General features: G+C 45.3%; 1 protein-coding gene across 1 annotated transcript in view; it reads left to right on the top strand.

Moving 5' to 3' along the window:
• The first annotated feature begins 5,344 nt into the window (after positions 1-5,344).
• The window catches only part of LOC120989898 (5-hydroxytryptamine receptor 3A-like), a 35,699-nt gene continuing 25,988 nt past the window's right edge, over positions 5,345-15,055 (top strand). Inside the window, exon 1 of the mRNA XM_040418338.1 lies at positions 5,345-5,568. Coding sequence (XP_040274272.1) covers positions 5,345-5,568 — 224 coding nt within the window. The remainder of the gene's footprint in view (positions 5,569-15,055) is intronic.

Raw genomic sequence — 15,055 nt, 5'->3', positions numbered from 1 at the left:
AAACGTCCTGTGGACGTCGGGCCCTCATATCACCCTCATGGAGTCTGTTTCTGACCGTTTGAGCAGACACATGCACATTTGTGGCCTGCTGGAGGTCATTTTGCATTTATGTGCCATCCTGGATAAGCTGCACTACCTGAGCCACTTGTGTGGGTTGTAGACTCCGTCTCATGCTACCACTAGAGTGAAAGCATCGGCAGCATTCAAAAGTGACCAAAACATCAGCCAGGAAGCATAGGAACTGAGAAGTGGTCAGGTCACCACCTGCAGAACCACTCCTTTATTGGGGGTGTCTTGCTAATTGCCTATAATTTCCACCTGTTGTCTATCCCATTTGCACAACAGCATGTGAAATTGATTGTCACTCAGTGTTGCTTCCTAAGTGGACAGTTTGATTTCACAGAAGTGTGATTGACTTGGAGTTACATTGTGTTGTTTAAGTGTTCCCTTTATTTTTTTGAGCAGTGTATAATGACTGCAGTCTGCAGTACTGCACTTCATTTGCGTAAACCAGAACACCCCTTTAAGCATGCCTTTAATGTGCAATTTCAACACAGTGGGCTTGTGCCCCGGATGTTTTCAGATCCTAGCAACGCCCCTGGGTCTATTACATGCTTAGGTATGTGTACAAGGTCAGCCTACACTCAGTGGCGTAGCGTGGGTTGCCAGTACCCGGGGCGAGCCATGTATTGCACGCCCCCCCCCCCTCCCAACCTGTGGACACGCCCCTTTTACAGATAATGTAGCAGTCCTATATAACACCACAGATAACATGGTGGTAACTCTCTAAGTACAGATGATGTAGTAGATGGGTATAAGGCCCCAGAATTCAGAACACGCACAGTGTTCTAGGGCCAGGATGCGGCAGGGTGGGCCAAATTCTCAATCCACCCCCCAACCCTACCGTATAACAAATATGTGTTTGGACATTACATACATCACTACAAAATATACAGTATAATACAGCACCACATACCGCATCCATCCAGTGACATCTCCTGTGATGTAGACTTTCCTCAGCGTCTTCATTCGGAGATAAGACCGCCATGATACCTTCTTTCAGCCGCGTCTCATCTATGCAGAGTTTTATTATTATTAGTTATTATTATATATAATGGCCCCTTCTGTATAATAAATAATGGCCCCTCTGTAATATTAGGATATATAGTGGGCCATTATACACTCACCTTAAGAATTATTAGGAACACCTGTTCTATTTCTCATTAATGCAATTATCTAGTCAACCAATCACATGGCAGTTGCTTCAATGCATTTAGGGGTGTGGTCCTGGTCAAGACAATCTCCTGAACTCCAAACTGAATGTCAGAATGGGAAAGAAAGGTGATCTAAGCAATTTTGAGTGTGGCATGGTTGTTGGTGCCAGACGGGCCGGTCTGAGCATTTCACAATCTGCTCAGTTACTGGGATTTTCACGCACAACCATTTCTAGGGTTTACAAAGAATGGTGTGAAAAGGGAAAAACATCCAGTATGCGGCAGTCCTGTGGGCAAAAATGCCTTGTGGATGCTAGAGGTCAGAGGAGAATGGGCCGACTGATTCAAGCTGATAGAAGAGCAACGTTGACTGAAATAACCACTCGTTACAACCGAGTTATGCAGCAAAGCATTTGTGAAGCCACAACACGCACAACCTTGAGGCGGATGGGCTACAACAGCAGAAGACCCCACCGGGTACCACTCATCTCCACTACAAATAGGAAAAAGAGGCTACAATTTGCACGAGCTCACCAAAATTGGACTGTTGAAGACTGGAAAAATGTTGCCTGGTCTGATGAGTCTCGATTTCTGTTGAGACATTCTAATGGTAGAGTCCGAATTTGGCGTAAACAGAATGAGAACATGTATCCATCCTCTGATGGCTACTTCCAGCAGGATAATGCACCATGTCACAAAGCTCGAATCATTTCAAATTGGTTTCTTGAACATGACAATGAGTTCACTGTACTAAAATGGCCCCCACAGTCACCAGATCTCAACCCAATAGAGCATCTTTGGGATGTGGTGGAACGGGAGCTTCGTGCCCTGGATGTGCATCCCTCAAATCTCCATCAACTGCAAGATGCTATCCTATCAATATGGGCCAACATTTCTAAAGAATGCTATCAGCACCTTGTTGAATCAATGCCACGTATAATTAAGGCAGTTCTGAAGGCAAAAGGGGGTCCAACACCGTATTAGTATGGTGTTCCTAATAATTCTTTAGGTGAGTGTATATCCTAATAATACAGAGGGGGCCATTATATATTATAATAATACAGGGGGGGGTCATTATATATAGTAATTATACAAAGGGTCCATTATATATCCTAATATTACAGAGGGGTCATTATATATAATAATTATACAGAGGGGGCATTATATATATAACAATAATACAGAGGGGGCCAATATATATCTTAATATTACAGAGGGGTCACTATATATAATATACAGGGGGGGCATTATATATTATAGTTATACAGAGGGGCCATAATATATAATCATTATACAAGGGGGCCATTATATATTATACAGAGGGGCCATTATATATTATAGTTATACAGAGGGGCCATAATAATTAATAATTATACAAAGGGGTCATTATATATTATACAGAAGGCCATTATATATTATAGTTATACAGAGGGGACATTATATATAATAATTATACAGAGAGGCTATTAATAATGGCCCCTCTGTATAATTCTAATATATAATAGCCCCCCTGTATAATTATTATATATAATGGCCCCCCTGTATAATTATTATATATTAGTCCCCCCCCCCTGTATAATTATTATATATTATCGCCCCACTGTATAACTATAAATTATAGTTATTATAGTTATACAGTGGGGCTATAATATATAATAATTATACAGGGGGGCCATTACATATTAGAATTATACAGAGACAGAGGGCCCATTATTAATAGCCTCTCTGTATAATTATAATATATAATGGCCCCTAATGGCGTGCCCTACCGCCTACCGCCTTATTTAAACCTCCAGCTGCTAGAGGTCAGAGTTGCACTCAGTCTTGTGTGCAACTGACGTGTGGATCGAGTGGTGTTTTTGTCTCTCTCCAGCATGTCGACTAATCCAGATCCCTCTATGCCCTCTCTTGGTAAGGTGGAGGTCATTTTTTCTTTAGGCGAGTTGAATTGCACCTAATATTAACAGTATTGTTATTATTCCTAGGGAAGTCTACGCACAAGCAGAGACATCTGGCTTGTTCTAACTGTAGCACCCCCTTACCTGATGGATATGAATTCCACCGCTGCCCAGGTTGTCGACCCAGACCAGCGAATCCAGAGCCTACTATGGTGGAGATGTTCTCCTGGATGAAAGAATTCATGGACACCTCCGTCGCACAGATAAAAGGCGCGGTCAGTCCTAGAGAGGCCTTTCCGGGGCCAGTCCCCATGTTAGAAGAAGTCATCTCCTTAGAAGATAATTCTTCCTCTGATGATGAGGACGCACCCTTTCTTTTTCCGGCCGATAAAACTCAGAGGTTACTACGCTCCATCAGGTCAAGGGACCAGGATGTTGAGCATGGGGAAGCTCCACAATCCATCTCTAGGGGGCCAAGGGCCTTCAAAGTGGACGAGTCTTTGAAAAAACTGATGGCCATAGAATGGAAACACCCGGAAAAAGGTCCGGTCTTGACTAAAAGATTAAAATTAATGTTTCCCCTGCAGGAGGAAGATTCGCAGGGTTGGTTTTCGCCTCCTAAAGTAGATATGGCAATATCTAAGCTCTCTAGGAGAACTTTAGTTCCCTCTGATGATGGGAGTAATTTAAAAGACCCCCTAGACAGACGAGCAGAATGCTCGCTTAGACGAACTACACTGCTGCTGCCGCCTCTGCCTCTGTGGCTATAGCCGGCAGTGAAGTCTCAAAATTTGTCCGTGCCCGCACACTCAGAATCCAGTCTGGTCTGGATTCGGGGGTTGCCAGAGACGATATCCAAGATCAGTTCAAGACCCTTTTGTTAGGGATAGATTTTTTGGCTGACGCATCCCAGCAGCAGCTAAAATTAGCTGCTAAATCTATGGCACTTTCTTCGGCCAGCAGACGTCCCTTTTTGGCTCAAACCATGGGCAGCGGACAACACGTCAAAATTTAACCTCTGCTCCCTTCCCTATGAGCCAGGCAGGCTTTTCGGTTCTGAGCTGGATTGCTTAATGGAGGACCTCGCTGATAAAAAGGGGAAGTCCCTTCCTCAACAGTCCTTTCGGGGTCGAGGAAGAGGTAGACCAGCAAGGTTCCAGAGGGGAGACAGGACCCAGAGGCGCCCTGAAGGAAATAAAAGAGGTAGAGGCCGCGGTCATGGAAACCGCAGAGCTGAACCATGACTCTCAGCAGCCCGACGGCTTCCCGTCCCTACCCGCTGTTCCAGCCCCAAACCCTCAGTTCATTCCTCCAGTTGGAGGTCGTTTAAGTTTATTTCAAGTTTCTTGGAATCAAAAAATTCCAGACCCATGGGTGTTAGAAGTCATAACATCAGGGTACAAGATCGACTTTATTTCCCTACCTCAGGAGAGATTTGTCCTGACGAGGGTTTTGACTCCCACCAGGCAGTTAGTCCTGGAGGATTCGGTACGGCAGTACGTACAAAAGGGGGCACTAGAGGAACTTCCTCTGCGCGAGCAAGGTTGGGGAGTTTATTCTCCCATATTTCTGGTCCCAAAGCCATCAGGGGATTGGCGTATGATCATCGACCTACGCTATTTTACGTTTTATCAGAAAGAAGCGTTTCCGGATGGAAACCATTCGTTCAGTTCTAAACATCCTGAACCCAGGAGATATGATGGTGACAATAGATCTGAAGGATGCTTACCTTCATGTTCCCATCTATCCAGTGCACAAAAAATACCTCAGAGTTGCGGTGACTATAGGCGGTGTAGTGAAGCACTACCAATTTGCTGTATTGGCCTTCGGCATCTCCTCTGCCCCGCACACCTTTGCAAAGGTGGCGGCTCTTGTTGTCGCGCATTTAAGGCTTCTAGGGTTAGAGGTCGTCCCCTATTTAGACGACTGGCTGCTAAAAGCCGCCTCCGGAGTCGTCTTGCAGACTCACCTCCAGCAAGCTCTCCACACTCTGCAGACTCTAGGTTGGCTTATAAACTGGGACAAGTCACAGTTGATCCCATCCACCACGAGAACATTCCTAGGCTTTGTGATCGATTAACAGCAGATGATTCTGTTCCTGTCGCCACAGAGGAAAGACAGAGTAATAAAAGCGGCAGAGTTTCTACTTCCACCCAGACGGGTGTCTATCAGGGTTCTCATGAGGATGTTAGGCCACATGTCAGCATCTGCGGAGGCAGTTCCGTGGGCCTTATGGCATCTACGCCCACTTCAGGAAGAAGTGTTAACGGTTTGGAGTCGCAAGCCAAAGGACTTGGACCGGATGCACTCCCTGTCTGTAAAAGCCCGTTCTTCACTCAGGTGGTGGAGGAACCTAGCAGATGGGAGGTCCTTGATCCAACCGCGTTGGATTACGTTGACCACAGATGCCTCCCTTCTAGGTTGGGGAGCCCATCTGGAGGACAATCCAGTACAAGGTACCTGGAGTCCTCAGGAGAGACTCCTCTCTTCCAATTTGAGGGAGTTGAGAGCGGTTAGACTAGCCCTCAGTCATTTTGCTCCTCTCATCCGCAGTCAAGAGGTGAGAGTCCGGACCGACAATACAACAGTAGTGGCTTACCTAAACAGACAGGGAGGAACGAGATCCCAGACTCTCCTGAGGGAGGTGGGACTAATTCTCGCTTGGGCAGAGACCAACCTATCCCACTTAGTGGCGGTTCATATCAGAGGAGACCTCAATGTAGTGCAAGTCGGGGCCTTTCCATTCCAGGGGAATGGTCATTGAACGAGAACATCTTTTCCAGGATTGTCCAGCGTTGGGGTACTCCGGAGATCGATCTGATGGCAATTCGATTGAACGCCAAGGTGAACAGGTTCTGCTCCCTTTACAAGGAGGACAACCCTGTAGCGATAGATGCTCTGTCCATAACTTGGAGGTTCAGGCTGGCTTATGTGTTCCCTCCAATTTCCATGATACCAAGGGTATTGATGAAGATCAAGCAAGACCAGACCTCAGTGATAGCCATCAGACCATTCTGGCCAAAGAGGTCTTGGTTCACCCAGCTCATGCAGATGAGTCAAGGCACATATTGGAAACTTCTCCCTAATACAGAACCTAGTGTATCAGGACACAGGTCCCTGTCTAGATCTGAGGAAGCTCAGTCTGACAGCCTGGAGATTGACAGGTCCCTTCTAGACGCTAGAGGGTTATCTGCGTAGGTCTTGAGAACAATCTCGCACTCCCGGGCAGTGTCCACAAACAGGAAATACTCCAGGATATGCAAGATTTTCATTCTATGGTGTACTGAGAGAGAGAGGTAGTTCCCTCAGATCCTCCTCTCTCTGCGATCCTACAGTTCCTTCAGGATGGTCTAGACAAGGGTCTAAGCCCATCTACACTCAGAGCTCACGTCTCTGCTTTGTCGGCATGTATTGGTAGGCCGATTTCTTAAGGCCACCTAATCAGGAGGTTCCTTAAGTCAGAGACTTAAACCTAGCATCCTGAGACCGACCCCTGAGTGGGATCTAGCAATAGTGCTAAAAGGGTTGTGTGTTCCCCCCTTTGAGCCATTAGAGGAGGTAGACTTGAGATCCCTATTTCTCAAAGTCACCTTTCTATTAGCCATTACCTCGGCTAAAAGAATTGGGGAACTTCAAGCTCTAGGAGCGGCAGAGTCATACCTAACTTTGCTCCAGGACAGTGTCCTGTTGAGGTTCCTGCCAACCTTTCTGCCGAAGGTGCCTTCATTTGCAAATATTAACCAGACGATAACATTACCGAAGTTTTCCCCTGCTCCAACGTCTCCAGAGGAGGAAAAGTTACTCACCCTGGACATTCTAAGGGTTCTAAAAATATATTTGCACAGAACAGCGGACTTCAGGAGATCTGAGAATCTCCTTCTAGCCTACTCAGGGAGAAACAGAGGGCTTAAAGCCTCCAAGCCCACTTTGAGTAGGTGGATCAAGGACACTATCCGTCTGACCTTTCTGTCACAAAATCTGTCACCGCCGTCATTTGTATCTGCCCATTCGACCAGGGCAGTATCCACGTCGTATGCTGAAAGGAAGTTAATTCCTTTAGACCAGATTTGCGCTGCCGCCTCTTGGAGTTCACAGAACACTTTCATCTCTCACTACCGTATAGTTTCAAGGCGAGCAGAAGGAGCTGACTTTGGACACTCTGTTCTAAGTGCTGCGCTCCCTTAGAGTGAGGAAAATTATTTATTGGTATATACAGTACAGACCAAAAGTTTGGACACACCTTCTCATTCAAAGAGTTTTCTTTATTTTCATGACTATGAAAATTGTAGATTCACACTGAAGGCATCAAAACTATGAATTAACACATGTGGAATTATATACATAACAAACAAGTGTAAAACAACTGAAAATATGTCATATTCTAGGCTCTTCAAAGTAGCCACCTTTTGCTTTGATTACTGCTTTGCACACTCTTGGCATTCTCTTGATGAGCTTCAAGAGGTAGTCCCCTGAAATGGTTTTCACTTCACAGGTGTGCCCTGTCAGGTTTAATAAGTGGGATTTCTTGCCTTATAAATGGGGTAGGGACCATCAGTTGCGTTGAGGAGAAGTCAGGTGGATACACAGCTGATAGTCCTACTGAATAGACTGTTAGAATTTTCATTATGGCAAGAAAAAATCAGCTAAGTAAAGAAAAACGAGTGGCCATCATTACTTTAAGAAATGAAGGTCAGTCAGTCAGCCGAAAAATTGGGAAAACTTTCAAAGTAAGGGCTATTTGACCATGAAGGAGAGTGATAGGGTGCTGCGCCAGATGACCTGGCCTCCACAGTCACCGGACCTGAACCCAATCGAGATGGTTTGGGGTGAGCTGGACCGCAGAGTGAAGGCAAAAGGGCCAACAAGTGCTAAGCATCTCTGGGAACTCCTTTAAGACTGTTGGAAGACCATTTCAGGGGACTACCTCTTGAAGCTCATCAAGAGAATGCCAAGAGTGTGCAAAGCAGTAATCAAAGCAAAAGGTGGCTACTTTGAAGAACCTAGAATATGACATATTTTCAGTTATTTCACACTTGTTTGTTATGTATATAATTCCACATGTGTTAATTCATAGTTTTGATGCCTTCATAGTCCTGAAAATAAAGAAAACTCTTTGAATCAGAAGGTGTGTCCAAACTTTTGGTCTGTACTGTATGTTCACACGTAGATTTTTGCCCTCCCAAATTTGTGTGAGGTCCTTGCTACTTCCCCACTTGTGCTTCTGGTTAGGACGAAAGGGAAGCGTCAATTTTGACGTAAATTTGTTTTCCCTTAGTCCTAACAGCAGCACACAAATTTCCCACCCTTTGGGTTGTGTGGATTACTTGTTAAAGAAAGCAACCCCGTCCAGACAGGGGGCGGGTTATATAGGGGTGGCATCAATTAATTAATTAATGATACTTGGCAGAGATTTTTTGTTCAATAAAAATCCCACCTGTCCTGACCAGCTTCACAGGGGCAAATCCCCACTTGTGCTGCTGTTAGGACTAAGGGAAAAAAATTTACGTCAAAATTGACGCGTCCCCAGTATGGCCCCCAGTACTTACATAATTTTTTTTTTATAATAATACTCACCTCTCTTCATCACTTCTTGTAGTCTTTGCTTGGGCGTCCCGGCGCAGGCGGTCAGGAACACATCACACTGCCCTCCTGCGCCGCGTCATCACGTCATTGCGTCATCTCGCGAGACCCGGCGCAGGAGGTCTCGGTGATATAAAGCTTTAGGCAAGGCGGATCGGAGGGAATGGGAGCCATAGGCTTCCATCACCCTCATTTTACTGCCTTCTGCCTGGCGCCCCCTACAATTTGGCGCCCGGGGAAACCGAAATCGAATTTCCTTGTGCTTCGTGGTAGCAAATCGATTTAACTTGAAATAGTATAAAAAAAATATAAAAAATCATACTTTTCTGATCCATTTGCTTGCGACGGGCTGTCCGCCGCCATCTTGCTTGAAGATCCTGTGCGCGTTGACGTATGACGTCACCAGACTGGGCGGCGTGATGATGTAATCTTGGGCCACTAGGGATTTCACACCAGATCTTGCGAATGAATCAGGTATGTATAATTTTTTTATTTTATTTTTACACTGTGTTATTTTTGTGTATGTATTTCGCTATAGTGATGTGCACCTGCAGGCAGGTTGTGCGGACTCAAACCCCTATATTTTTTTCTCTGTAGCATATATTGGAGGCGTGGCGATCTCCTTTGAGTCAAGCACACCTGACCAGTTAATCTGTCCTGGAGGCTGGTTTTAAAGTCAGTATAAAACTGAGTCTGCTTATATAGAACCTACCATTAGCCATCTGGCTCCAGGAGAAGTATATGGTGGGTTCAGCATGCATGTTGGTACTTGCATCCCTGGATCCGATGAAAGCTGTAATGGCACCGGACGGGGTTACAAGCAAAGTGTACTTGACTTGCATGCTGACCTGCATTCCCTGGATTTTGTGTGGCTGTCATGGCCCATGAACAGGTAGGAACAAGAGTTAGGGACCACTCAATTGAGACGACCTTGACGCGGTGAGTGGCTTACTATGCTTTGGCCAAAATATAAACCAATGTCTCATCCAGCATGGAGGGCAGAGTGCTGGATGCAGTGTGCGATCACATTTGCATTTTCCGTTTGTGTATGTATTTCGCCATAGTGATGTGCACCTGCAGGCAGGTTGTGCGGACTCAAACCCCTATATTTTTTTCTCTGTAGCATATATTGGAGGCGTGGCGATCTCCTTTGAGTCAAGCACACCTGACCAGTTAATCTGTCCTGGAGGCTGGTTTTAAAGTCAGTATAAAACTGAGTCTGCTTATATAGAACCTACCATTAGCCATCTGGCTCCAGGAGAAGTATATGGTGGGTTCAGCATGCATGTTGGTACTTGCATCCCTGGATCCGATGAAAGCTGTAATGGCACCAGACGGGGTTACAAGCAAAGTGTACTTGGCTTGCATGCTGACCTGCATTCCCTGGATTTTGTGTGGCTGTCATGGCCCATGAACAGGTAGGAACAAGAGTTAGGGACCACTCAATTGAGACGACCTTGACGCGGTGAGTGGCTTACTATGCTTTGGCCAAAATATAAACCAATGTCTCATCCAGCATGGAGGGCAGAGTGCTGGATGCAGTGTGCGATCACATTTGCATTTTCCGTTAAAGGGATAATCCCTTGATTAATGTAAAAAAATGAAAATCAGACATTATATAGAACATGACAATCTCTTCCAAAGCCAACCCTGTACCTCACATGGTTCCAGCGATCTGCCCATTCATTGCTGCAATTGTCCTGCTAGATTTATTTCAAGAAGACAGCTCAGGGGGCATGCCCTTTCTCAGGGGGAGTCCTGCTGCAGCTAGTGGGAATTGGACGATGGATCTAAACATGTGTGTCCACCTCTGTGAGATGGACAGAGAAATTAATAGCAGGTGGCGCTGTACAGATAGATTTCAGTGAATAACTCAGGGGCTATACAAAATTTTTATCTAAATGCAATTACAAATGTATTCTGATCCAGGAGCTGGTCTGCAAACTGTAGAATATGTTTCATGGGTCAACCCCTTTAAGGCTGTATTACAACCTCCACTGGATGACTGGCGCTCATTTTCCTTAGCTTATTACACAGGCTGATGCAAAGTGTATGGGGGAGGATCAACTTCTACTGCAATCATGTGTAACATCCCAGAGTTATGTTACTAAACTCTTTTTCCCCGCTACATCCTGTTAAGTGTATCTGTACTGTCATCTTGTGTAAGTCAATATCACATCCTTAATAATGTGCATTTTCTAAGCCTGTTACATGTATTTGCTGTAATTTCCATGTACACCAGCAGGTGGCAGCAATGTTTAGCAGGACCTTAGCAACAGTTTAGCATATCTAGACTGGAATAGTACATTCCAGTTTAGCTCCCCCCTCTTTGAGGAGGTGTGGAATGTTCCCACATCCTGCCTCATGGGGAGGAAAGGAAGTTAGTTTTAGTGTGCCAGCCACCCCGGCTAGGGGAAGGCTGCGCTGGTAGGAGCTCCCAGTTCTAGGGATCCCAACCCAGGATCGAGTCTCGGCTGAGACCAAAGATCTTCATTCCCAGTCTGAGCCTTCAGCCTCAACTGGTGACAAGCAAGCAGCCATCTCCAGAACTCCAGGAAGAGCCATTCCCTGTGAGCATAACTGTGAGTACCATCCAGAGACCAGGAGAAGCCAAATTCCTCCTCAGCTAGTCAGTCACATACACAGCAGAAGATAGACAGAGCAGAAGATTTCTGGCATATGATAGAAGCAGAAGAGATAGTAATCCCTGCCACATATTGCCAATACCTGCTGGGACCCAAGACTATTGCTGTATCTCATGTGGATTAATGCTGCCTCCAGTAAAGACAAGTTGAATTATATTCCAAGTCTGGATCTCATTCATTGCTACCAAGTCCCTCAATTACTCCTACTAGCAACACACTCATTTATTGCAAGTGAGCCAGGATCCAGGAGTCCAGCCGTACTAAGGTAGGAGACACTGTTGACACTATACATACTACTACACAGAGACATTATACCACTCTGGCATTCCTCATCTGGTACATGAGTTGCAACACCTTAAAGGGCCCTGAGACTGTAACCTGCGCACGCTGCAATTGGCGTCACAAACAAAAACTCTTAACTATCATTTACACCTGACCCAGTCAGTGCATATTATTGCGCCAGTGTGCATTAGTCCAATCCGGCTTACTGCACATGCCTCCCCCATTTACTAGTGGCAGCACATCCCTGATTACACAGGGCAATGTACTGCAGATAATACTTCACCTCTCTTTCTGATGAAAATTGCAAACCAGCAGACAAATAAACATTACTGACCTCAAAAAAACAAAGGGAGATTTATTATTACTATCTGAATGCCTTCAAGGCCGTAATGTACCGCTACATCATGGTGGCTGCTGTGGTGAACCCGCTGCATATGTGGCGGGAGCCGGCTGTATAATATAGCAGACACCCAGCCGCAATGACGGGGAACGTCTACTGTGCCGAACCCTGTCGTATAACTCCTCAGATGCTGCGATCTACAGCGAATGCGGCATCTGTGAGGCAATCCAGAGGGATGCGGCTCCCTCTGCTTTTCAATCGGAGCCCCAGCAGTGAAATCACAGGGCTCCGATCAGAAGAGATCTATTCAAAAAGCCCACACTGCACTTACAATAAAAGTGACACTTCGTGCTCTGACATTACAAGTGCTGGGACCCAATATAACTATGATGAAGTTTCCAGGAAAGGGGCCACAGGCATTTATTTTTTATTAAAGGTTAACTTCACTTTGGTAACATTGTTGCAACATACTTTAAAGAAGTAGCAGGGTGGGGAGGATGTGTGGCTGTGATAGGTGGGGATGGGCTGTAGAAGTAGAGGCCAAATTGTCTACAAAGGAAAGTCTGCAGTCCTTAATAGAAGCCATCATTGTGGTCTGGGCCAGATGAACCTGAAAGTGAAAGACTCAAATCAGAGAATATGTCACTGGTGAATCACCTGTTATTATTTAATTTGTCTGGGACTGCATCTAATCAGTGCTGCATTTGCTTATATAATTATTTTATATAGTGAAAGGGCATGAAAACGGTCCATTTTGAATTATGTAATTTGTGAAGAACATTGAAAATATTGCCCCTAGCAGAAAGTGATGGACACTGAGGTTATATTCTGAAGGACCTTTGGAGTCCAATACTGTGTAAGAAATACTGTGCTAATATTTCTGCCGTATGTTTTATGTAAATCTATATCCTAGCATGAAACATCCTGGCAGACGTGTCTTATTTACCACACTCTAAGAGCTACGCTAGCATGAAGAACGCATTTTATTATCTAAACTCAATCAGAAACAAACAATTCAGGAAGCGAATCTCTATCCCCAGATCACTTTAAGACTGAATCTAATTATACTACAATTACCGCTACTAAGAGTGCTGACACCAGTGCTACAGATAAAGTCCGGAGACACGTGGTGGGCCGGCCACCTAATCAATTTATGTCTCTTTCTCCATTGGATGGGCGGGTGCCTCCTGGCTCCATGTACTCGTCTAATTTACCAATATGTTATAATTAGAGATTAGCGAATTATTGGAACATTGAAATCAGTTGTTCGCCAAATTTTACTAAAAAATTCCTTTGTGACAAATAATTTCCTCACGAAGCGCACTTCTTTGTAAGTAGTGGGTGCAATGACACCCCTCAAATACAGCGTTCATACATGATCGTGGCATCTGATACAAAAACCACGGTCGGAAAATGCAAATGTGATCGCACACTGCATCCAGCACTCTGCCCTCCATGCTGGATGAGACATTGGTTTATATTTTGGCCAAAGCATAGTAAGCCACTCACCGCGTCAAGGTCGTCTCAATTGAGTGGTCCCTAACTCTTGTTCCTACCTGTTCATGGGCCATGACAGCCACACAAAATCCAGGGAATGCAGGTCAGCATGCAAGTCAAGTACACTTTTCTTGTAACCCCGTCCGGTGCCATTACAGCTTTCATCGGATCCAGGGATGCAAGTACCAACATGCATGCTGAACCCACCATATACTTCTCCTGGAGCCAGATGGCTAATTGAGGCGTGGCGATCTCCTTTGAGTCAAGCACACCTGACCAGTTAATCTGTCCTGGAGGCTGGTTTTAAAGTCAGTATAAAACTGAGTCTGCTTATATAGAACCTACCATTAGCCATCTGGCTCCAGGAGAAGTATATGGTGGGTTCAGCATGCATGTTGGTACTTGCATCCCTGGATCCGATGAAAGCTGTAATGGCACCGGACGGGGTTACAAGCAAAGTGTACTTGGCTTGCATGCTGACCTGCATTCCCTGGATTTTGTGTGGCTGTCATGGCCCATGAACAGGTAGGAACAAGAGTTAGGGACCACTCAATTGAGACGACCTTGACGCGGTGAGTGGCTTACTATGCTTTGGCCAAAATATAAACCAATGTCTCATCCAGCATGGAGGGCAGAGTGCTGGATGCAGTGTGCGATCACATTTGCATTTTCCGTTTGTGTATGTATTTCGCCATAGTGATGTGCACCTGCAGGCAGGTTGTGCGGACTCAAACCCCTATATTTGATTATCCCTTTAAGTCTGCCTAGGAGCCATAGATCCAAAATGGCTCACACCTTCTAACTAGTCTTTACTCCACCTGAAGCACACTTTTAGCTGCTGCACTAGTTCTGTATCTATCACGGTCAGGCAGAGTAGCTTGTTTGAAACCCCCCCGGTCATCTTACACCTGGGGCATATGTCCTGCTACCCCCTGATAGCTGCAAACCTGCTGGATGAGGTTAGCAAAGGTTTAGAAATTTTGATGAAACTGATAAGCCTGGTAATGAGAAGGCTATCCTACATGCCACCCTTTACCATGCCTCGAAAATAGCATATACATCTTTCAGATATCCCAATGTGAAAGCAACCACTGAAAAGTTGGAGCCAGCCCAGACTTGTGGTGTGCATCCTTCATAAGTCTCCTGCATAAAAAGCAACATCTCAAAACCTTGCCTATACTATTGACCTCAGCCTTATTGGATTCAAGGCTGACACTCCAAGCAATTGCATATGCGCATTTCTGCAAGGTAGATGAGACAGAGGAAGGGTTAATCGGATCTCAGGTAACTAATTGCTCTGTGCAAAACCATCCGCCTGCCTGATTAGCATTAAGTGGACATGACAGTACTAATGGGCAAGGGACCAGGGGGCAATAGGTTCAGCCTGGCTCCTTAGATTACAGGGTGACATCACGCAGAGGAGTGACAAGCTGCCAGATGCTGACAGCAGGAAAGCATCTCCAGGAAAGTTACTGAACATCAAGTAAAATAAGATGCAGAAGAGATGGAAGGACATCCAGACAAGCAATAGATTTACCAAGGAAAGAAGATAGCGAGGAAGGAATTCTTCATGATTAAAGACAAGAAAGACTTGTGGTC

This window comes from Bufo bufo, chromosome 1 (genome assembly GCF_905171765.1).
Source record: "Bufo bufo chromosome 1, aBufBuf1.1, whole genome shotgun sequence".
Classification (NCBI taxonomy): Eukaryota; Metazoa; Chordata; class Amphibia; order Anura; family Bufonidae; genus Bufo; species Bufo bufo.
This window is presented reverse-complemented; position numbering and strand designations above follow the sequence as displayed.